General features: G+C 40.0%; 2 protein-coding genes across 3 annotated transcripts in view; one reads left to right on the top strand and one right to left on the bottom strand.

The window, feature by feature from the left end:
* The window catches only part of syngr1b (synaptogyrin 1b), a 30,107-nt gene extending 21,117 nt beyond the window's left edge, over positions 1-8,990 (bottom strand). The window contains exon 1 of one of the 2 annotated variants that reach the window (XM_005749800.2): positions 8,304-8,990. In XM_005749800.2, coding sequence (XP_005749857.1) covers positions 8,304-8,405 — 102 coding nt within the window. In that variant the 5' untranslated portion in view covers positions 8,406-8,990. The remainder of the gene's footprint in view (positions 1-8,303) is intronic. The other variant, XM_005749799.2, reaches the window with a different exon arrangement.
* Positions 8,991-9,377: 387 nt separating this feature from the next.
* Positions 9,378-20,021, top strand: ift27 (intraflagellar transport 27 homolog (Chlamydomonas)). Its single transcript, XM_005749798.2, has 7 exons — positions 9,378-9,576; positions 10,021-10,100; positions 17,104-17,163; positions 17,665-17,724; positions 17,946-18,063; positions 19,430-19,539; positions 19,692-20,021. Exons 1-7 carry the CDS (start codon positions 9,543-9,545, stop codon positions 19,794-19,796), a joined length of 567 nt encoding a protein of 188 aa, XP_005749855.1. The 5' UTR covers positions 9,378-9,542; the 3' UTR covers positions 19,797-20,021.
* Positions 20,022-23,669: the final 3,648 nt, after the last annotated feature.

Raw genomic sequence — 23,669 nt, 5'->3', positions numbered from 1 at the left:
AGTGAACTGAATTTAATAATAAGATCTATCTCAACCGCAGTAAGAAGTTATATCAGTGGGGAGTTTAGGATGCTTGGCTGGCCAAAAAGCTGAGTAATTTGAATGATGTATAATAAACATTATTTGACAGGGCTTTAAGTTTTATGAATATTTAATGCAAACATCTGCAGACTTTATGTTCACAATTTCTACTACAGTCACATTAAGGCAGTCAAACAACATAAAAATGCAACTTGCTTCTTAAAATAACTTTCGAACAACATCTGAATTTTGACATGTAGGTGCTGACACACTGTGGGTGTGTGAGTAACCAGGAGATGACGGAATGCCCTGCACTGCAACGGGTTTGTGCTGGTGACATAAAATAGTTACTCATCAAGCACAAAATCTCTTGACCTCTGCAATGCTAATCACCATCATGGCTAAATTTAAAACATTATCCAACGCTATTTACGTAAGAGTGTTTTAATTACAGAATTTTCCACAGCAGCTCATAGTTTATGTCAACTTTTAGATAGGATTCATGCTGGGAATGTCAGGTCTTTGGCTAAATGCTCTTTGGGAATCACATTGTTGGTGCAGACGTGCTATTTTATGTCAGTGAGACTCTTATCTTTAGCGTTTTTTTACATTCTACTAAAGACATGGAGGGAAAAATGTGTATCTTTGGGAGGCTGCTAGTAACATAATGTCTAAATATACCCTTTAAAATAGGTTCGTTCTTAGGTTGTTTGTTATGTGCAGGCTGGGTTATCCCTTGAGTTTGGGGCCTTTTTTGTGCTTGAATGATTCCTAGGTCAGTGTTAAGTGGTTTAACATGCAGTCACAAAAATGAGCCGACTGGACTGTGAATGTGTAAAAATGTAAAAAGAAAAAAACAAAACACTTTATAACCTTCAGAAAGCTTTAAGAACTATTTCTTGAGACCCCTTTAAAAAATGACAAGAAACTGGATTCTTGGAAGCAAATACTTTAGGCCAGGCTGAAATAAGTAACTTTATTAGCAGTTTTCAAACCAGCTGTGTCCAATAGTTTGACTTTTAAAGACATGTTTATATTTAAAATAATCATGCCTATCAGTATATATGTCTCTATGTTACTGTATATTTGTCTTTTTTGAGAGTTAAATTGTGAACTTTAATCAGCGTTTTCATCCACAGGGCAGACAGAAGTTCTACTTTGGGCATGTTGACTTCTGAAAATAAAAATGCTTCTTTAGCACAGTCGAGCACAACACAGAACTAAACAGCATATTTAGGTGTATAGTGATATGATGCTTTATGTTACCCCTGCGATAACCCGAATCCTTGAACAGCAGCAGAATTCAAGGAACTTCACTCAAGGGATCGATCCAAGTTTTGAAAGAAATTCTCTTTTATGCACAGATCAAAGTAGAACCACAGGCAAACAGTGTCATGTTTACTTTGTGAGTCAGGTTGACCCTGTTCAGCTTACTTAAATCCAAGTATTTTCATTTCCTCAATTAGAAAATTATCACGGCCACGTTACTCTCCCTGCACCTGTCACTGTGTTCGCTGTTCTTCTTTTCACCATCCAATACTCTCGTAACTAAAATGCGGCGCTGATTCTCTGAGGCGGACACACACGTCATTATCACCTCCACATTCAGCCCTCATGAGTCAGAACAAGTGGGAGATGGATGGAAAAGAGAGGGCAGAGAATCCTCGACCAACATTCATAAACTTTTCTCTTGCTTACTCATTCATTCTGGTCTCCTCTCTCTCATAAGCTCTTCTGTGACGTCGCCCATCAACAAATGTTTAAAGGAGAAATCCAATCACGTAAAGTGTCTACCCTTGCTCTGTGGGTGATGCTAACTTCAATGTTTTAATGTTTGTGTTTCATGCAAAAGTCACTTTAGTGACTGTATTGGAGATCTCCATCCCAGGCGACCTAATCGCACAATAATTTACCTATCCTAGTTTGTTTCAACAATGATTTTCAGCTGTAAAATGCAATGACAGACCATTACCAGGATAATAACAGGTAAATTCAGTTTAACGGTTGGTTGTAATGGAACTTAAATCTGCAGCTGAGGACTCCTCAAAGTAAAGACAAAAGGAAATAAGAAACAGAGGAACAGAGGAAAACCTTCCAGAAAGACGGGGTAATGCTGGATCCAGGGTGTTCCTGTTGTCACTACTCAGTTGCTGACTAAAAAGAAAAAATTATGCTCCAAAGTGTAGATATCGTTGATGTTTTGAGAGTCTCAGTATCTGAATAAATCAGAGCAATCCCTTTCATGAAATAATAGATCTGTGTCTTTGTTTTTCCCCTCACCAAAGTAAACCAGAAGACTAAGAAGACTTTTCATTGGAACAAACGTTTCGTCACTCATCCAAGTGACTTCTTAAGTCTCAGCTGAATGCAGGTTTCCCCAACGGCATAAATGGTACATTTGCATAATGACTTCCTTACCTGGATGAATTAGTACATCTGAGCCTAACAAACACCACCAATTCAGTGGTTCAGGTATGTAGATGACACCTGGGTAAAAATGTCAGGATGTACCACAATTGACTGATCACAGTAACTCAGTAGACATCAAGTTTGCCTGGAAGGATATGACAGGCTAGACTTGTTAGACTGTGAGATTTCCATCAGTAACGGAGGACATTTAAAAGTTAATGTGTACCATAAACAAATGTTCACGGATCAGAATTTAAGGTTTGACTCTTATCATCCACTGAAGCACAAACTGGGTGTCATCAGTATGCTACAACACAGAGCGAACACCATCGCCACAGATACAGCGGCCCTGAGTAAGTGTGGTTATCCCAGCTGGGAAGGCACCTAAAGAAAGCTCCGGGTGATCCAGACAAGAAAAAGGACAACAGCTGAAAACCCTTAGTGATGATCTCTTCCATGTCAGGAGTATCAGAAGGACTGAGACGCATTTTTTCTAAACAATCTGCCTGTGTGGCTTTCAAACACCAAAACACGCTGCGCCAAAAATTGGTCCACCCCAGGGATCGGGTCCCTCGACACAAACAGAGTAACATAGTGTACGCTGTTAATCGCCAGGACGATTGCCAGGATTTATACATCAGAAAAAACAAACAACCTCTGGCGAAGCGGATGGCACAACACATAAGAGCTAACTCGTCAGGCCAGGACCCCGCAGTCTACTTACACCTACAGGCCAGTAGCCACTCAAGACCATCTCTGAATCGAGGAGGGGGCCTAAGGGTACATCTTTCGCCATCTTACAATGCTGTGACTGCAGCCATTCCCCAACTTTCTGTGAGTGGCACTCATGGCCATTGATCAGTGGTTGTTGATCAGTCTTCATGAAGATTTGCATATTAATGATCATGAAACTGACCTACAGCCCATAGTTCGTTAGTAGTGCTAGTTTCAGTCATTATGCAAATGTACCGTTTATAAGGTTGGGGAAACCTGCGACTGAAAAATTCTCTTGGATGAGTGGAAAAACCGTTCTCCCACTGAAAACACTACGTCCAGATAAACAGAATCAACTTTCTGGCATTATCATTTTACCTGGTTTGCTCTTACCTCTACATTACAAACAGACATTAAATTTTACAGAATGTGATCTTAAATACTGTTCATCATTATAATGGACTTGCAGGAAAGTGCTAAGAAGTGCTTGACCTTTAAGCGATGTTCACATTGGAAGGGACAAAGTTTCATTATTGCTGAGCATGGCCTGCTACACTGTCAATGAATTGCTAACAAAATATTGTTAAATCCTCTGAGGTTGAAGATGTTAACTTCTATCTTTCGGATGCAAGCAAAAAGCACTTTTCTGGAAGAAAAAGTTTTGACACGTCCATTAAATTCATTGATGTTCTTTGTCTCCTGATTGCCAGAACGTAGGAGAACAAGTTTAACAAGAACATGATATGTAGCACAAGGATAGGGTCAGAGGTGACAAAAGCACAGACATCCTTTATTTAAGTAGTATAGATACTAGTATCAAAAATACTCTGGTAGAAGATGAAGTACCAATTCAACTTCTTTACTCAAGTAAAATAAAAAAGTATAGTTCTGAAATGTACTCAAAGCAAGAAAGTAAAAAGTAGCTCTTTGAAGGACATTACTACCAGCTATTCTTTTGTGAAGGACCTGGCACTTTGGGGTTATTGGAATGTGTGTGCGCTGTTAGACATAAGATGCATAAATTATGTATTTTTGGTTATTTAATATCTTTCTATGCAATAATCCACAGTAATGGATATAGTAACAGGATTGTCACATCACTGGATGTTTGGCATGCAGTGATGTGAAACAATATCTTCTCTTAAATGAGTCAAACCTAAAGAAACGAGGCTGTTTTGACAATCTCAGGAGTAGAAAGTAGATATTTGTGGAAAAAAATGCATGTTTGTTGCATGTTTGTTACATGTTTGTTACGTCTTACGTGCTTCATATTATCCATCAGTTTGTGTGTGTTTTACAAATATGGAAGCATATGACCCACTGAAGTCTTGGAAAAAGCTGAAACTTTATTTGTTTGCATGTGTCAGTTTTTAACTTCCATTGAAAGTGTGACTTGAAGCCAACTGCCTTTTCACAATAAGAGCCACAACAGCTACACTATTGGGACATCTAGTATATGAACTAAGGAAGTCTCCTTTAAAGTGGTGAATGTTATAGTCTCCTCCCCCACAGACTGCTGCAGGCTCAATATGATAAAATACATCACAAGCTAGGCTATGCCTGTTACTATGGCGACATGCTGCTGCTCTGATGACACCTCTGGACAGGGGATATGGTGAGGAGTCATAAAGACACTCCATACCTGTAGAGTGTTGTCTTAGTGTCACTTAAGATGTCGCGGTAGTGTCAAATCAATAGAAAATTATAAATGTGTAAGAAAATCACTGCTGAAGTGATCTGTCACCTAAAAATGATCTTGAAAACATTTTTGAGGACCATAAAACTCTTCATTAAGACATTTAAACATGTGCTGTTTTGGTTTCTACTTTTAAGATTTTGAGTACTGAATGCTTGAAGAAACAACTTCAGCCATTCAACCTCAACTATGTAACTTGAACATTAATAAACAGTCACATAACAGTAAAATGTATTGTTTAAATATACGATTTAACCCCCTTTGTAGCGCAGTAATTTAGTTAATTGAAAAAGTAATAATAATATAAAGATTAAGAAATGAAGATAAAAAATAAAAAAGGAAAAAACTGCAACCCTAGATAATAAATAGAGATTGTATAACTACAAATATCTACTGAGTTGTGCCATATACTTTCAACATAAAACCCTAAAACTCTCAAAAAAGGTGAAATAGCAGTGATCAGATTGTGCCATATTAAAATATGCTTTCCCTACGTGACTAAAAAAAAAATTCCTGCATACAGATGAATTTACAGCACAACATGTGTCATATGTTTAGAAAAATTCAGTGAAAGAAATGTAACTGCCAGGTTTACTAATATAAATGATACACAAAGTACGTCACCATATTAGTATACCTCGTATACAGCCAAAAATCTGACCTCACAACTAAGCTTTACAATGATTAAATTCACGATTTACTGACATATCACATCATTAGCCACTGGCCTTGTTATTTAAGGCTAACGGGTTAATAAACTCGGTTTATGTCACCACAAACTATGCATTTTCTTTGTATTTCTAATTATACAAAGAAAGTTGATGGCACTTTCAGGCAACAGAAACTTTTTCATTTATAATTTTTTAAAGAGGAAAACCTTAGCTCCCACTTTAGTGTCAGGACTGTACAATACAATACAAACCTTACCTTAGGTTTATATAGTTATAAGCATAATGTATTGACGCAACACTGGTCACTGACATTATATAACTGCTTACATTTTAGCTCTGAAAGCAACCTGTGGCTCTTAAGATGAAACTAAAATTTGAGAACCTGACTGACGCTAAAGTTCAGACTTTACGCTACAAAGGAAACACAATGAAATTTTAACTTTTTAACACTATAAAATCTTTGCAAGTGTTTTCTCTTAACCAACTGGTGCCTCAACACAGACAAAATCAGTACAGTGAAAATATAGAGATGCAGGTAATACAGGAACAAAAAATCTGTTAGTCAGGCTTTTAAAGGCTATCCCGAGCTGCAGAGCGCCAAGGCCTAGTGGCACATTAGAGAAAATAGTCCCTTGTAATTTTATGTTACTGTGCAAAAGTCTTGAAGCACCTCTCATTTCTTCTTATTTTGTTTCCAAGCAGCTACACTTTCTTGTGATATTTTAAAACGCTCTTGAACAATGGTGCTCCAGACTTTCTGAGTCTTTCATTGCACAGTGGCTGCTTTTTCACTTATTTTCAGAGGAATGTTTGTTGTGTTTGTTAAGCCAATTATCACTGACTTGTGAATCAGCACAGTGTCTACACATAACTGAGGGGAAAAAACTATTTTAAATTGTATTTTTTGGCAGAAACACAAAATTTGTTCCCATTTCTTTAGTTGAGTCTACAAAAAAATGATGCCAAATATAACACAGCTTAACAGACATAAACTAGTATTTTAGCACCACCACCACCCATTCAGTTACTTTCATTAACGGACAAAATCCCAAAGCTCCAATCATGTCTTCCTACAACCTTTTGTTGTAGCCAACCTGTTGCGAGCACACAACTTCTAGCTGGCTAATACATCACATAAACATTCTTACTGATGTAAACTAAGAGAAATAATAACTAAAGGTAAGATGTTCTCCCAGTAGGTTGTTACCTTCAGGTAATCCCAACAACTGTGGTCAGGAAGTGCCTTTAGTCACGTGTAAGATAATTTGAATGAGTGCTAGATTTAAAAAAAGAACTACAACTCATTTTTCTTATTAAAAAATATTGAAGTACACCTTTCCACATCCTTTCCTGTTTTTGCATAAAACAAGGTGACATCAAAAAGTTATTATTAAAAGAAATAATAATATGCTCTTTGTAATAGATTGCACTGTTGTCAAAAATCAATCGTATAGTTCAAGATCTAAAACAACAACGTCTTGCTGAGTCGAGGAGTACTATCTGTTAACTTATTGTCCAAATATGTTAAAAATAACAAAAATATGAGTTGTTCTGAACAATATACCCATTGTGCAAAGTTCGAAACATCTCTGATATACAGCAATCTTCTTTGAAAGCTTACACAAACTTACATAAACAAGGACTGCTGGGCCTAACCTTTGCACTGCTGCATTTTGTTGAAAAAAATGTTTTAAAAAGTGCAATAATGCCTTCCTAATTGCTGCACATCACCAAATGTTCATCTAAAAAAATAAACTGTAACAATGTAATGTATAAATCTCCGTTGGATATTCATCACTTGATGCGGTTTATGAATGGATGCAGTATATTTACTTCCTGTCTTTCTTAAATTACAGCAATTTAAGAGAACGTTCTTGATGCTTTCTAATGAAAACACATAGAATTGCATTTTCCTCCTCTCAAAATATAAACGACACAAAAGGTACAGCTGCAAAAACTAGACACCCAAAACAAAAATCCTATAAAATACCACCTGGCAGTGCACTAAAAAGAAGAAAAGCTGCCCAAAATCCTGACTTTAACTCATTTAAATACATGTACATTTCCCATGTAATTACATAAGTACAATGTAAAACAATGGTCTGGTCAAATGAAATGAACTTGATTGTTATACATTCAGTTTATACCGAGCACATTTTCCTTAATGATTAATTATATGAATAAATAAACCTCCGGTTTCATACATTTCGGATGTATTTTCCTTAAAACTCAGCATGGAGCCTACACTTTGGGGAGCACTTCTGTTGCCATCTGTTTACTATGCTTGTCAAAAGTGTTCTCCTACTGTTGCTACTTTCATTAGTGCTCCTCCTCCTCCTCAGAGCCCGGAGGGTGGACAGTTATTATGAAATTATTTTCTATGAAATCCAACAACTGTGTGACTGTGTTCACACAGTTGTTGGATGAAAACATCCTCTGGTCACTAATGTATCATCTGTAGAAGGTGGATTTTGTACACAGTGATCGGGACTCTGTTCAATCAACCCATCAACCCACTGCGTGAGGAGAATATTATTAGTGAGATCAGGTAATAGCACCAAACACACAAGTGAAAACAAAAGTTAAAGGAACAAAACACCACAAAGCATGTTACAGCTTCCTTCAGTATCTATAGGAGCTCCTCTCTGAAATGAAGCCTGTGTGGGCCCTCAGTCGGCTAATTCAAACCCATATTTGACAACATATATGAACGATTTAAAAAGTGGTGGCCTCTGTAGCTAACTGTGTATCCAAGAACAAAGTTATTTTTCGTTTTTACGTCTCCAACTCACCCAAGACACTATGCGGAGAATGGTCTGAGGCTGCTGGAGGAAGGTGACGGGGTCGAAGGCTCCTCCGGCTTTCCCGGCTCCGTATGCCTGCATCCCCTCCATGGTCCTCCTCCTCCTCTCTCTCCCTCCCCGCTGCTGGCTCAAAGGCACAGGGTGTGTGGAGCACCGGGTAACCGAAACGGAAAATCCCCGAAACTGCTCCCTATCACCACCACTGTACTACCGCTGAATCTGCTGGGATGCGCGTCTCCCCCCACCCCCGGTCTCCTTTGGCGACCTGTTCTCTCGTGCTGTTGGTTTTAAATGTACCTCTAATATTTCTCCGTTATGTGTGGGTAAAGAAAGCTTTGTGATGGTGCTAGATAGTGATGCTTCTCCCTTTAGTTCAGCGCAGAAGCCGGTGGCGACCCCGTGAACGCGCCTCCGTTGTCACGCCTCGGACGGAGCGCTCCTCGTCAAAACACCCGAGTAAAAAAAAAGAAAGAAAGAAAAACAGCGACGTACTCAGGACCACTACAGAGAGTCACGCGCTCTTCGTTTATCGACGGTGGGCGGAAAAACAGTGATTAAACCATTAAACCAGAACATGATATTAACTTAATCAACGTTATATGATAAAGTGTGTGAGCTGAAAATAAATATTGGTAAAGGGTTATTTTGTGCGACAGCACTTATTAAAACACTAGAATGCTTCTACACGAATAAACGACAGTATAACAGTACCACCACCCAACAACGTTGAACTCCATGATTGATGGTGCCGTTGGTAGGTGCAATAAATTCCGCCCTCTAGCGGTCTTACCGTATATTGCCTGAATGTGCAAGGACCTCACGCTTGTTTTCTCCTTCCGGCTTTATACGTGATATTGCTCTGTTCTTCAACAAGCTCCATCAATCTTTTGTCAAGTCGGCTTATTGGTGTTATAAATGGTTGTGCACACTGGTATTTACGTTTATACACTGTTTCAGTAAGTTCTGTCTAACACACTCTGCAAAAGTAGCCTTGTGCTTCCTTTACGTCCTCACAGAAAGCCAATGAAAACGCGATTACGCGTTACGTCCACGCCGGCTGGACCAATGAAACATCCCCGTGGCTGGTTGCTAAGAGACGCTTTGTGTCCATGTTCCCGAGGCTGCAGGGAGGATAATCCAACGCATATGGACCGATAAACAGAGAAACATAGCTCGATTAGCTTCAAGAGAGTTTTACCTGACATAGACCGGAAGTCATCCCATGTAATGGTCAAGTTAAGGGCGAGATGTCTGCTGGTCGGTAAGGTTTTCACCACCTGATATGTAAGCAACGGGGGCTAAAGCTAGCCTTTTACTACAGAAACATCCCCAGCCACAGGCTGTGTCCTTCTTATGTTTCAGATTCAACCTACTTGTTATAGGACTGACGAAAAATACAATCCTGATACAATTCTAAATGTGAAAGATGACGTTTGTTGGGTCTATTTTATCATGTAGCTACAGTCATTTAGCTTACACAAACCAATCACTGCCGAGTGATGATGTTTCAACTTAAAGAAATGATGGTGAACCAGACACTAAACTCTAAAACTCCCTGATAATGAGGGGGGTTAATTATGAATTCTGTCGAGAACCAACTCCTTACACACAAATTAAACTATTAATTATTAATTCACAAAAACGACACCGTAAACACAACCACAGGACATTATATTTGTATTCTTCCGTGTGTGTGTGTCTGCAGGAGATGCTGCAGTGGGCAAAAGTGCTCTTTCTCATATGTTCTACAGCGATGGCACTCTCTTCCAGAAGAATTACAGCATGGTGAGAGCATTAACACACAGTCACTGAAAGGCTCATGGTTTGATCCCACAAGTGAAGTGAGTCTTTAGATCAGATGTGTCCAACATAAGGCCATCCTTTCATAAGTTTCACATCTTTTCCTATTAATGCAAAACAAAAGGAATTGACTAGGAGATAAACAACTGAATGATAGAAAAGTGCCTGTTTTTTTCCACACCATCTATAGAAATATGTAACAAAATCAACATTTACTGCGAATTAACAAAAAATGTGTTTTGTAAATACAGGACAGTTTGGTGAGCTACCACAGCTCTCTATGTGATCATTTGTAGTTAAACATCTTTACAATGACAGAAAGTTTTGCTCGTTAGGCGTAAGATCAACGTGTGGTGTGTGTGGCCAATGGTATAAAATGAGTTTGACATCATTGCTTTAGACTAATCTGTAAGGGTTAGGACAGTCTTTTGTTTGGCTCATTGGTCATTTCATTCAGTTTATACAGTGGGGGTATCCGTATTCTCCTGAACGATAGATGTTGCCACTCAGACAAAATTTCCATATTGTCACTGGTACAGGAGAAGTCAAAACCAGAGGCATAGAAGTTATAAAAGCATATTCTTTTTTTCCTCATTTTTTTTTTATTTCTCTGCATAATCTGTGGATCTCCGAGCTCATGTACTGATATATCATTAAAATGGCAGAAAAATACGGCACTCATACCTGCATTGGTTGGATTGCCTGCAGTGCCTCAGGTTCCAAAAATCAAAAGGTACTTGGCCGGCCGGAGCAACACTCAGGTGGTATTGTAGGCAAGTGGATGTGATGTCAGTTTGACATCATTTTTGTCACCTGGCAAATGGCGAGCTTTATTGATGTTACCATGGTAGCAATCAGTGACACCGGTCTGGACCAGTGGCAATCAACACTTGGTGCTTTACACGTGTATAGACATGTGTATATGAAGTTTGGTTTATCTTTAGATAGTTTATATTAGGGGTGTCAACATAAGACTTCAGGGGCCAAAATCAGCTTGGAAAAGATTGCAAACTGGCCCACTAGAGGGCTTTGAAAAATTTAAAATAAGGAATAAATTTAATAAGTTTTACAGCTTTTCCTGCTGGTAAAGACCTCCCCCGTGGCCATTCATACTACACCTATACCATTTAATTACTTACTTATAACCAATTAATTACTATAAGTGAATAAGTAATAGATAAATGGTTAATTTACAGAAAAGTTTCAGTTTTTCACTATTGACTGTTGACTTTGTTTTTGTTTTTTTTTGGTCTTTATCTCATAGAAAAACTGAGACATAGGGTTGAAATTGCTCTTCTTTTTTAATATTAAGATTTCTCCGGGCTTAAATGTGTAGTTAGAATTCTTTACACAGACAGAAAGGATTTTTTCTGGTTTGGCTCACTGAAGATCATAATTAGTTGAATGTGGCCATGTAAAATGAGTTTGGCATCCCTGGTTCATATAGAGGAGCTGCTATACTTTGTGTATTTAAGTATACACTTGGTCCGATTCACTAATTTTGTTGTGTAAGGATGAATGTGAGGCTCGGAGCGTATGTCAGCATGCCTTTCAGTTTTTGCACCAATGTACCAGCTATGGATATGTCCTTCACGTGGACTTCAAGCAGGCTTGAACAAAGTATAATAGAATGACTACTTGTCTGTGACATCTGCAGCAGTCCACATCTGAGAAACTGCCCCCTGGTGTAGCACTGTCACATAACACAGAGAAAGCGAGCCCAATGCCAGAGATACTGCAGTGTATGTGGGGTAGGCAGCATAACATGTCTTATAACAGTAAGTAGGGATGTGTTGTACTCCATTCACACAATCAGCAGAGGAATGGAGCTGTAAAACAAGTTGTTCAGGGATTTACAGATCGGGGTGTACTCCGTGACTAGCCACAGGCTTATGTTTTTGTATTCAGGCTGGGTAAGTGAGGTGAATTGGGTTTGAAGGAGCAGCTCATGAAGTGCAATGCTGGCTCACTGCCAGCACAGAATAGATAGTAGTTTGTAGGGAATAGCGTTATCTGTGTGCTGTGAAGTGCTCAGAAATCCAGGCGTTCAGTCCTGCCTGACACTGCAGCAGCTAATCAGCATGTAATTGGCAAAATGTGCTTCTTTAGTAGGCACACTTGTTCTGATAACTAGTATTAACCTTCCTGAGACCCATTAAGGTCTTAGAACTCTACATGTATTTATAGATATAGGCATAGCAGTTAAGCAGTGAGTAACCGTGCACAGTTAATCACATGTAGTCGTTTACTTCAGATTTGCTCAATCAGTCAAGAACTGTAGAATTTTCAAATTAATGAAACAGTAAGATGTAATTATACATCAATAGCAAATCAACATGTCTAATATTAGTCATAGAGGACTATGTTTATATTGCATGTAGTTTCTTTAGTGGAACTTCTTGCAGGCTTTTCAAGGACCTGCAGAGGTCTTTACTACAGGACTCACTGAAGTGCACAACAGCATAATGTAGCAATTAATGCTGACGCAGAGAAGGACTAATCTGCATTATTTATGCTAATCTACACAAGAAAAGGAACCATGTCATTAACCTGACTCTGTGATATATGGCGGCATGGCTGTTCAGCGATTCCCTCAGTTTTCTAAAGGGCTAGGGCACTGCAAAAGTAAGAAAGTGTAGGTGCGGTACATGCATTAACTCGTGAGTATGGATATATATTCATGCAGGTTTCTCAACACACAGCCACTCACATTTAGTGAGTTTACCATAAAGTCGTGCAGTGGTTATGGTACAGAACAGGTTGGTGTATGAATTACTGGACAAAGGCCAAGTGTGCGTGCATGCATGCGCCTGTGTGGTTGCTCAGATCCTGCTGTGTCAGCAGTTTTGGGGCTTCTGAGGTGACAGGAACGTCGATAATTAATACAGCAGGATTCTGGAAAGCCACCAGAACAGGTACTTAACTAGCAAACACACACACACCAGCATACACACAAAACAACAACAGGGATGAGTTTCTTCATACTGCATAGGCTTAATACAGTAGGCACTTGTTTGCGATGCTGTGTGTGTCTCTTCACCGTGAACTAGCGGGTCATTGACAAAGTAGAAAGAGGCTGCAATTGGGAGGCCTTTACAGTTTGTAATGGCCTAGCATGCATGATTGCTGAATGCCAGGTCAAACTATTAGACATCTTCTTAACTAATGCAGCTAATATGAGTAGATCTAAAGAAATGATACAGGTGGAGCTGTGTGAAAATCTTCAAATACATAACAAACAGGAAAATAAGAAGAGAAGCAGTGATGCAACTTTGAAAGTAAGTGGAGAGAAATTCAGGTCTGCATTTGTGCCAGTAAATCAAGGCTCTGTGTCCAGTTGACACCACTTTATTAGCTGAATACTCTGAAAGAAATGCTCATGGGGAATTGCTGGTCACAGTCTTTGCTGTTGCTATGCAACTGTTAAAACACCTATTTGTAGCCAACCGCTTGCCTGATATTAGTTGAAATATTTTTAACTTCTTAACTCACTTGGTGTAAAGTGCTTCATGTAAAAGGAACTTGACTTTTGAAAAAAAAATTGAAGCTCTTAAACCACGAATTATTCATCCAGAAGTTACTTTGTATTTTCAAGAGGGTAGTAACAGTGAAATGTACAAATTTGGCTTCAATTCCAACATTTGCACAAGAAGTATGAATATTTACATCTGACGAGCTTCGCCCAAGAGGAAGAACCCTTACTCAGGACTGTTGAACATGTTAATATTCCCTCTCGTTCTGACTCCATAGACCTTTCTTTGCTTCTCGTTACTTTAAACAGTGTTTTGAGTTGGGTTGTTTAACAGGACTCTTTGCACTCCTGTAAAAAATTAAGTACGCCCATTGATTCAGTAGCTTGTTGAACCACTTCTAGCAGCACTAACTTGAAGTAATCATTCTCTGTATGACTTTATCAGTTTCCTGCATCATTGTAGTTCAATAAGGAGAGATCATTAGAAGGAACTGAACATGATTTGTCGATGTAAAGAATTCAATTTGAGGCATTTGGCGGCTACACTCCGATGACCCATCACAGCAGAAGAACATCCCAGCGGTGATAGGGATTAGGACAAGATCCCCTGGAGTCTAGACTCTGGTGGTGGAGATGAAGATGGAGGCTTGAATAGGGCCTGAGTGACTAAGGAGAGGCGGTGATGAGGAGGAGGTGGAGTAGACGAAGGCGTCTGCAAAGGAGAATGACAGATACGCAGTGAGATTTAAAGTATGTGGAGTGAAGGCTGATTGGCCTAAAGAAGGCCGGCAGAAAGATGATTGGACTAGACCAGTGATGTCACAATCAGCTTGACAGTGTGGGAAAGTGGAGGTGATGTAAAGCTTAGATTAGCCGCCAATCCCTGACAAGCATACAGATGTGTGACTACAGATCTCCCTTATTGAACTTGCACGTAAGCTTCAAAATAATTTTTCCTTTACGAGTTTGCTTTAGTTTATTGAGATTTGTGACCACTTGTTTTCTTACTTTGACCACAGTATTTCAATTGGGTTGAGATCTGGGCTTGGACTGGGCCATTGTGCAACCCCTTGATTCTTTATTTTTTCTGTCGTTCTGCTCTAGATTTCCTAGATTTGTCCTGATCTGAATACATCTCAATACTTTGCCAGGTGCCCAGATGCAAAACAAGTCCAAATCATCACTCCTCTACTGCCATGCTTGACAGAGGGTATGAGCTGTGTTTCATTTTTGTTCGGTGTTTGTACATTATGTCTAGTCATCTCCACTTTGGTCTCTACTGTCCAAAGGATATTGTTCAAGACAACTTGTGGTTCGTGGAGATGCAACTTTGCAAACCTAAGCTGTATTGCCATGTTGTTTTTAGAGAAAAGAGGGTTTCTCCTGGCAGTTCTTGCAAACAAGCCGTACTTGTTCAGTTTTTATTCTGTCATGAACTTTAGCCTTTAGCATGCTAGCTGAGGCCGGTATAATCTGAGATGTAACTCTTGGGTTTTTTCGTGGTTTCTTTGAGGTCTGCACGATCAGACCTTTGGATGAATGGAGTGAATTTGCTGGGGTGCACATTCCTGGAGCTGATTAGCGTGTTTTTACAGGGATAGGATATTTTAAAAACTATAAATGGACAACAAAGTATTTACAAGGTCTTTTACTTCTACTTGTTTTATTCCAGATTCTTCCAATAGCTAGGTTTGCTGCAAAACCTAGAGCAATATAAATTAGTGTCATTTTTAAAAATGTTAACTGATATCATGATTGTAAATCACTGATCCCTGGGGTACTCCACAGGTGACCTTTCTAATCTAATACCAGTAACTGTGTCCCACAGCTTTCAGTTTAAGATTTAAATGCTGATGGAAACAGGACACAATATGTGTTTCTATATGGGGCTTAACCGGTGCTGTGAAGGGTTAATCCTTCTGCAGACGCCCAAGTCATCCCTCATGTTCTTCAACTTTTGATTTTGAAGGGTAGCCGAGGCTGTCAGCCATTCCGCTCACGTCCTCCTTTGAAAATGTCAGACAGCCTGTTAGCAATATTCCAAGCTTATTTGCTACTAATAGGCTCTCATTGACATTCCAGCAAGAAGCTTCCTATGCATCACACCAGCTCATTAGACTGCTCTGAAGTGGGACTGCAGCATGGTCTGTGTGTGTACTGCTGGATGCTTGTTATGAACTCTGCGTGTGTATGAATTGAGTAAATGTTGGTCGGAGGTGTGTGTGTGTGTGTGTTTCACAGAGGCAGTGAGTGTCCACGGTGTGTTTGTGTGTGCGTGTGTGTTTGCAGGATTTTAGTCTCTTGCATTTGACATGCTTCGTTAAGTGTGAGCTCAGGAGATCAGATCAATTTAGAGTTAGATGCTGATGTGAAGAAACCTCAACTCACTTCTTCAAGGTCATCACTGATCTCATACCAGTGAATAGTTGGAGGGGGAAAGGCAGCCTGCAACTATCTGGTCCATTTAGGATTTCTTTAGATCTCGTAGCCTGTAAAGAAGGTGACTTCGTGATATTGTCCTGCCTCTCTACTGCCTGCACTTTATCTCTTTTAACAGCTACCTCTGTTTGCTCTGTACTAAAAGATCCCAACTGCCTTCAGCAGTTTGTTTAACATTAAGACAGTTTGACCAAAGTTCAAATAGCTGATGTTTCCTGTAGTTTGGGGCAGATTCAAAAAACAGCTGCCTCCACCTTGCAAAGGAGGACGAAGGTTTGCAGCCACTACAGCTCTTTTTGTGTCATTCTTATTGTTTCGAAATATTTTTGCAGCTGCTTTTGTGTGACGAACATTCAACATTCATTTTAGTAAACAGCTATACCAGCTATTTGTTTTGACAAAAGAGAAAAACTCACACTGACTGTTTCTGTGTTTCTTTCACATAAACAGTCAGTTTTTTTCTCTTTCACAGTAGATATAACTCTAAAAAAGAAAAATTTACAGTTATACCTATTCTTTTTTTTTTTAATGGCCTCTGTTGACTCCCTTTTTGAGTTAATGGCCAAGTTGTTTTTGCTTTGGTTTACTGTCATGTCAGTTTCGGTTGCTGTTGCAGCTGTTTTTAGTGAAATTGTTCTAAAAGTCCTTTGTAAAATACTTGCTTACCTCTAAATAACAGCACAAAGTAGGGAGCAAGAACTTAGAACATATCGGACCATCAGAAGCTAAATAGTCAGATAAGAAAAAAGGAAACTGAACATGACACATATGTACATCAGCTCAGTATGGCTACAAACAAATGCTACCATAACATTAGGTGATTTAAAGGCTTAAAATACTTTAAATTCAATTAAATATAGCGCCAAATCAGAACAACAGTCAACATGTATTGACATTTGCCTCTTCTCTTCTCTTCAGCTGTTGCAGATTGTAAATGCATTTTGACAGGCACGCCCATAATGTGACAGAAAGAGTGATTGTTTATGACAAAGGCATGCCAGATCCATCATGAAGAGGTTTATTTTAGCTTTACGTCACATAACTAATTTAATATTTGTAGCCTTGTTTGTTTGGCAGACAACAGGCGTGGAGCTGCTGATGAAGTGTATCAACATCCCAGCGACCAATGACAGCGTGGTGAGTCCAACCATGTGCCTAGAATCCATTGCAGGACTCTAGGTGGAGGCTACATTTTGTTGAATGAAGCAACAGATATTAGCCACCCAACCACAGCTTAAAGTTCATCTCTCAGCCATGGTTGTAAAAGGCTGATGGAGTATTGTCGTCACCCCGCCAAGTGGGCTGCATGGACACTTAAGTTTGTGAATGCAGTAACTAGAGAACAAGGCCATGTAGGATTTTGAAATTGATAGTTGTGTCGACTAGGAGGCTGAGGGGAAGCACTGGCAGCCGCCAGTCTGTTTTTAAAATGCTGACAGTTGGAATCCATCACTCAGTGTGGAAGAAGCTTTCCCAGACATATAATATTGTTATTTCTTCATCTGAATTCAGTATGCTATTTGGCAGTATTGTAGGTCTAAGATTAATGTCCTTATAAAAGATAATGTGAAGTAATTTGATTAACTTCCCGTGAATAACACTCGTCCGTCTCCCCCTTTCTCTGCTTTTCCCCACCAGGAGCTCTACATCATAGACTCTGCAGGGAAGGAGACATTAGTGGATTCCTGTGAGAAGATGGTGAGACTCGTTCCCTGGATTTTTTTTAATCTGCATGAAACTAGATAAATTCATCATCTAGAGCTTCACCTCCTGTCATAGTAAAGTATTATTTGATTTGCTACACGAGTAGAGAAAAGTAAGCTGATGTGGGACCAATCATATGTCTGTCCCACTTCCCTCATTCCTTGTATATAAAAACCAACATTTCCCACCTCATCACCACTCGTTCCTTTCTGTAGTGGGGGGAACCTTCACTGCTGTGCCTGGTTTTCGACCTGACTAGTGAGCAGTCTTTTGCTAACTGCAGCCGCTGGCTGGAACGAGTCCGTGCTCATTGCCAGGGTCTCCATGTTCCAGGTAACACCTCACAGAACATGAAATACTGGGAAACGGAAAATAAAAGGGAGGGAAATTAATCAAGACCACTGTGGTCAGAAGAAGACTGATATTACCAGCTGCGGTAATTTTAATATGGTTAAATGGTAAATGGCCTGTATTTGTATAGCTCTTTACTAGTCCCTAAGGACCCCAAAGCGCTTTACATATCCAGTCATCCACACATTCACACACTGGTGATGGCAGCTACAGTGTAGCCACAGCCACCCTGGGGCGCACTGACAGAGGCGAGGCTGCCGGACACTGGCGCCACCGGGCCCTCTGACCACCACCAGTAGGCAACGGGTGAAGTGTCTTGCCCGAGGACACAACGACCGAGACTGTCCAAGCCGGGGCTCGAACCGGCAACCTTCCGATAACAAGGCGAACTCCCAACTCTTGAGCCACGATCGCCCCACAATTGTTAAAGATAAAATGAGTATGTCAAATTGAGGTGGCTTACAGATGTGCAGCAACAGGAAGGCTAAAGCTGCATAAACAGCATGTGTTACATAAGATAGCCAGTTGTATGTGTAGAAGGGTATCAGCTGAGCCAACTTACACATGTAACCCACTTTGCAACCCACCATCTCCCTGAAAAAAAATACATTTGAGTACAAATCTGTGAAAAAAAAGTTTCAAAACATTAACTCACAAACCACAAGACTTATGTAACAAAATCTTTTAGACAGATGAAACCAAAGGGGATGTGTTTGCTCATAGTGCACAGTGTTTGGAGAAAAATGGAACTCTGAATTTGTTGAATAACTTATTGCTCTTTTTACTATTGGTGTACTTCGCTTTTCAGATATTGTTTCTGGATTTTGTTTGAATAAATAAGGAATAATGACAGTGTAATATGTCAGCAGTTGCCATTGATGTGAATTTATTTCAATAATTAACGAATTGGTAAGAATCAGATAAACTGTTCCGTTACTTTAACTTGTTAATAGTTAAATAAAGACCCACAATCTTTACAAACATCTCAAATGCATCACTTAGTCTGATGCCATAAAAGAAGAATTTTTGAATTTTTGGAACTTTTTGAATTTCCTGAGTATGTGGACCCAATGTCAGCCCAGATTAGACGATAGCGCAGATGATACCCATCTACCCTGTTAGTGTCATGTAAGGTGAGCTATTTGTGCAGCTTTAGCATTCCTGTTGCTGCACCCCTTTGTTGCCACTTTGCAACCCACCAAAAAAAAGACACGTTTAACTACAAATCTTTAAAAACAAGTTTCCAAGCATTAACTGAACAAACAACAACACTTCTGGACTAAGTCTTGAATCTGTGTTTACTGTATGTGCATCTCTAAGTGCATCTTTGTGTTTGCGTGTGTTCCAGGTGTCCTGGTGGGCAACAAGTCAGATCTGTCTGCTAGAAGAGAGGTACAGGCATCTGTGGCCAAGGAATGGGCCCAGAGTCAGGGACTGGAGTACCACGAGACCTCAGCTGTGAGTGAGCTTATCGCGCACATCGACACAGCGTTCACGGCAGACTTTAACAGTTCCCACATCTGAAGGATGAACTATGCAGGAAAATATCCCATTCTTTATATCTTTTTATAATACAGGGACTACTGTCTGTTCATGTTTGTCTTTTACAGAAAGAGATGGAGAACTGTGATGCTCCTCTCCTCTGTTTAGCTCGGGCCTTCCATTCTCTGTACCAAGAGCACCGTGAGACCATCCAAAACCTTAATCCAGCCTAGACCACCGCCACCCTACCCCACTTACCACACACCTTGATTTTTCACCATTAGGAGGATACAAAGTATCTCTTCTGAGAGAATTTCATCGACTGAGGGCCTTTGAAACTTACAAATTCAGATAATACACAGCAAAACACTGTTTTCTACCACACATGCAAAGGGATAGCTTGTTCAGACAGATATTTTACTATGACCACAAATAAAGTTGTTTTTCTCTGATAATAAGTGATTAGCCGTGTTCTCTCTTATCCGTGTGTTTCCTCTGTGCTCAGATAGTGGAGGTATTCTTTCACATCGATGGTTGGGTGATTACCAAAACCACAATAGCACTTCAGCTCATTGTGGGGGTGGGGGTGTCTGTACCTCCCTTTTTCTTCTTACAACTCCTCTTCTGTCACAGTGGTTGTTCCTGATTTTAGGCAACGCAAATGTTTGATCTCCTCTTCTTATTTTCTGCCTCTTCCACTCGCCCTCCTTATCTTTTCTTTTTTTATTTCCTGGCGTCAGCTTTGCCTCACTTGGCTGTTTTTTGGGGGGGGTTTGCATTCACTGAGTGCTATTTTCTGTTTCTTCTCTTTTCTGTTCAGTTTCTTTCTCCTGCTGTTCATCTACTGCTTTCTCCCTTGCTGTGTTAACTCCCTGGCTGCAGCCCTCGCACATCATTTCAGTCATGTCCCCTGTGCGGCGCTAACAACCAGTAATCACCGTTCTAATTAGCGCTCTCCCATTCAAACCAGGTCAAAGCCATGTCCTTGTTCTTTCTCTGCCTCTCAGACCAGCTGCTACCATTCAAATGAGGGCAGACTGGTTTGAGGCAGACACAATAGTTTTTATCTCATTATGCACCACATATAATAACTGCAGCATTTACTCATGACGACTCTGTCGTGTTTTGGAGTCCAAACTCAGTCGCAGAATTTGTTTTTTGTGTGGTCTTTAGAAAATCGCAGCTGTGTTTATTCCCCAAACATGTGCAGTAACTGGATAACACCTAAAGGAACTAATCTGGAAACTTTATCCCCTGCAAAATGGTTTGTAGTGAAGTTCTTACCAGAATCTGCATTAAACAACTTATAATTGTTATTGCAGCTTTTGTACTCATTGAGTGGGTGATTATAATTATAGCAATTAGGCTCTCTATCCTTCTCATTCTTTCTCTCCTTGTTGTTTTGTGTAGGTAATTGGTATGTGTGTTTGTGAGGGTGTCTGCATGTGTTCTTTCTCTTTGTGCCCAACAATGTGCGCTTGCATCTCCGTAAATGTATTGTGGCACTGGCAACTGCAGTTGGCTCTTCAATGTGGAACCTGTAATGTAAGTACTTGCGTGTGATGGATCTTTGGAAGTGTGAACTCATAAACCTGGAAGGCTTGGGCTTGGTGGAGCCTTTTTGAAGCGTAATTACGTGACTGTCTTCTGTTCTTCATCTACAGAAGCTTCAAGGACAACCTGGCTTATTGTTGATACAGAAAATTGCTGTGTTCCCTTTATATTCAGGGGAGGGTAGACATACTGTAGAAGTAGGAGGTCTAAAAAAAGTCTCTGTGGAAGGTAGGTCATAGCTGCAGTAGCGGGTGTGTTCATCTTTGGACTTAGTTCTGACTGCCAAAAACTGCATTTGTCAGATGGCCACTTGAGGTTTGATCCAAAAAGATTGACATAGCTTTACGGTCTGAAAATGAAAGCCTCAAACCTGCATCGTTTTTGATGACTGCCAGGTGGGAGGGGGAGGGGGTCCTCTGTTTCAAAAAGAAGTTGTATTTATTTTCCTCATATGGCATCAACTGTCCATCATATTTGGATGTGATGCAACCACCGGTTGCTAGGGAAAATTTGCATTGCCTGACTGGTTGGCAGTGGTTTCTGGAGGTTGCAGAGAAGGTGCTGCACCAAAAGCTTCACAGTGATTGCTGGAGTTTTTCATGTTTCATGCAAATATTATGCAAGTAGTAGCCCAGTGATAATGAAACTTGAAAAAGTGCAACAAAAACTACAAATGGCCCACAAAAAAAGTTGTCTGTTGTCTACAGCTCTGAGGCACAGCTTTTACTTTGAAGGCGGAATTTCACAAGGATTTCTTTATCAACTGGTTGAGAAGTGCACATTTTTCTCTAGTGAAAGGTTGTTCCCAGGGGATCACTGATTGGTCTGTAGGCCTGTGTGGCTGTGACCAATATGACAGAAACCAGATTGCATGGATGTGATAAAACAAAGAACTAAAAGGCTACTTATTTTAAGTGAAAGAAAGATGTTTAGTGCAAAACTGACCTCTGAGGGCTTTTATGGAGCGCTGGCACACTGAGCCAGGTGTTGAAAACAAGCCCCACCACCTCTCCAGTGGCTGCAGATGAGACCTGCCACACAAACAGGCCACAGGTGGAGCGTCACAAATCATTTCCCCCCGTCACTGTATCAGCTTCCAGCAGCCACTCACAATACTCCATTTTTCCTTCACGACAGGTGGTGGCCTGATGGTCACGGACAGGCGTGTGTGACAGGGGCCTTACTCACTTGAAAATACATTGTCATGCAATAAATGTCACATATTCAAAATGGTAGAGAAGCTCATGTCATGTGGTTATTGGTCAGATGTCTGCAAAACCTCAATAGAAGCCTGTGAAAATGGCCCTTGGCTCTCTTGCTCTATGACAACAATAAACATTTTCCTGATGAGCACAAGCCTACCTAATAATGAACAAGTTGCTGTTTCCTCGGGTCCCATATGAAAATACCAAGATGACGACTCTGAGAGCACGAGAGGATTCACAAAGGGACTAACTAAGGGACATCATTAGATTCATTTTTTATGTATGGTCTATGGTCAGTTCCCATAGAGTCCCATGTTTAAATTAGTCTTGGGCTGAGGTGAATTTTTATATAAATATATCTGTATTTTAAACTTCATTTGTGCATGAAGAAAACTTTAACTCATAAAATTTCCATAACGACACTTCCTGTCTGTATGAGGACACTCGGGGGAAAAAAATTCCCTAAACAGCCCTTTGAAGTTGTCAAGAGGACAATCCAAATTTTCAAACGATGGTTTTGAGCTACAATTTATTCACACAAACATAAACATGCACACACACCAAGGTACAGTATAACACAAGCTCTTGACTATCCTAGAAAACCATTATTATTACTTAAACAGTATCCCTCCTGTCCTCTATTCAATTTAAATGGGGCATCATGCCTCGGGAATATCACTTAATAATATCATAAGACGGAGTGTGGGCTGGTTCTTATTGCTTCGGGAGACACTTCTTCATTTCCACAGATATTGAAACAGGTTTTTAGAGATCACGGCAAATGTCGAGCTCTTTGCTTTCGTGCTTCTCTAGCATGCTCAATCATCTTTCCCTATTAAACACAATCATTTCCTCTCAATGATTAGTATTCATAACAGGTTTGCTCGGCCTGTAATACAACACAGCAGGACAGATGCTTTTCACCTTCCAAGTATAAGTGAGGTAAATGTGGCACTAACACTCGTTCAAAGCAGACATGTTTGCAGCAGGTAATAGTGGTCGGCTTTATGATGTTTATAGCTGTTGATTCTTCAGGGGGTCCTCAAATTTTGTGTCACTATAACGTTAATGCAATTTCTTTATGGCTTTAATTATTACTGGTGTAAAACACAATCATTTCTGTGTCTGGAGTTTGTTTAGCAATAGTTTTACATTAACCCTTCATAATTATAAACAGAGATGGGCAGTAACGCGTTACTTGTAATCTGCTTATAGTAACGCATTCAAGTAACGAGTAAAGTAAGGGATTACTATTGCAAAAACGGTAATTAGATTACCGTTACTTTGCCGTAGGAACGCTGCGTTACTGCGTTACTAAAACCGTGATTTTCTTGCGAGAATGTCTCA

Source organism: Pundamilia nyererei, unplaced genomic scaffold (genome assembly GCF_000239375.1).
Source record: "Pundamilia nyererei isolate P.nyererei 1_Seehausen unplaced genomic scaffold, PunNye1.0 scaffold00255, whole genome shotgun sequence".
NCBI lineage: Eukaryota > Metazoa > Chordata > Actinopteri > Cichliformes > Cichlidae > Pundamilia > Pundamilia nyererei.
The sequence above is the reverse complement of the archived record's forward strand: the minus strand, read 5'-3'. Positions and strand labels throughout refer to the sequence as shown.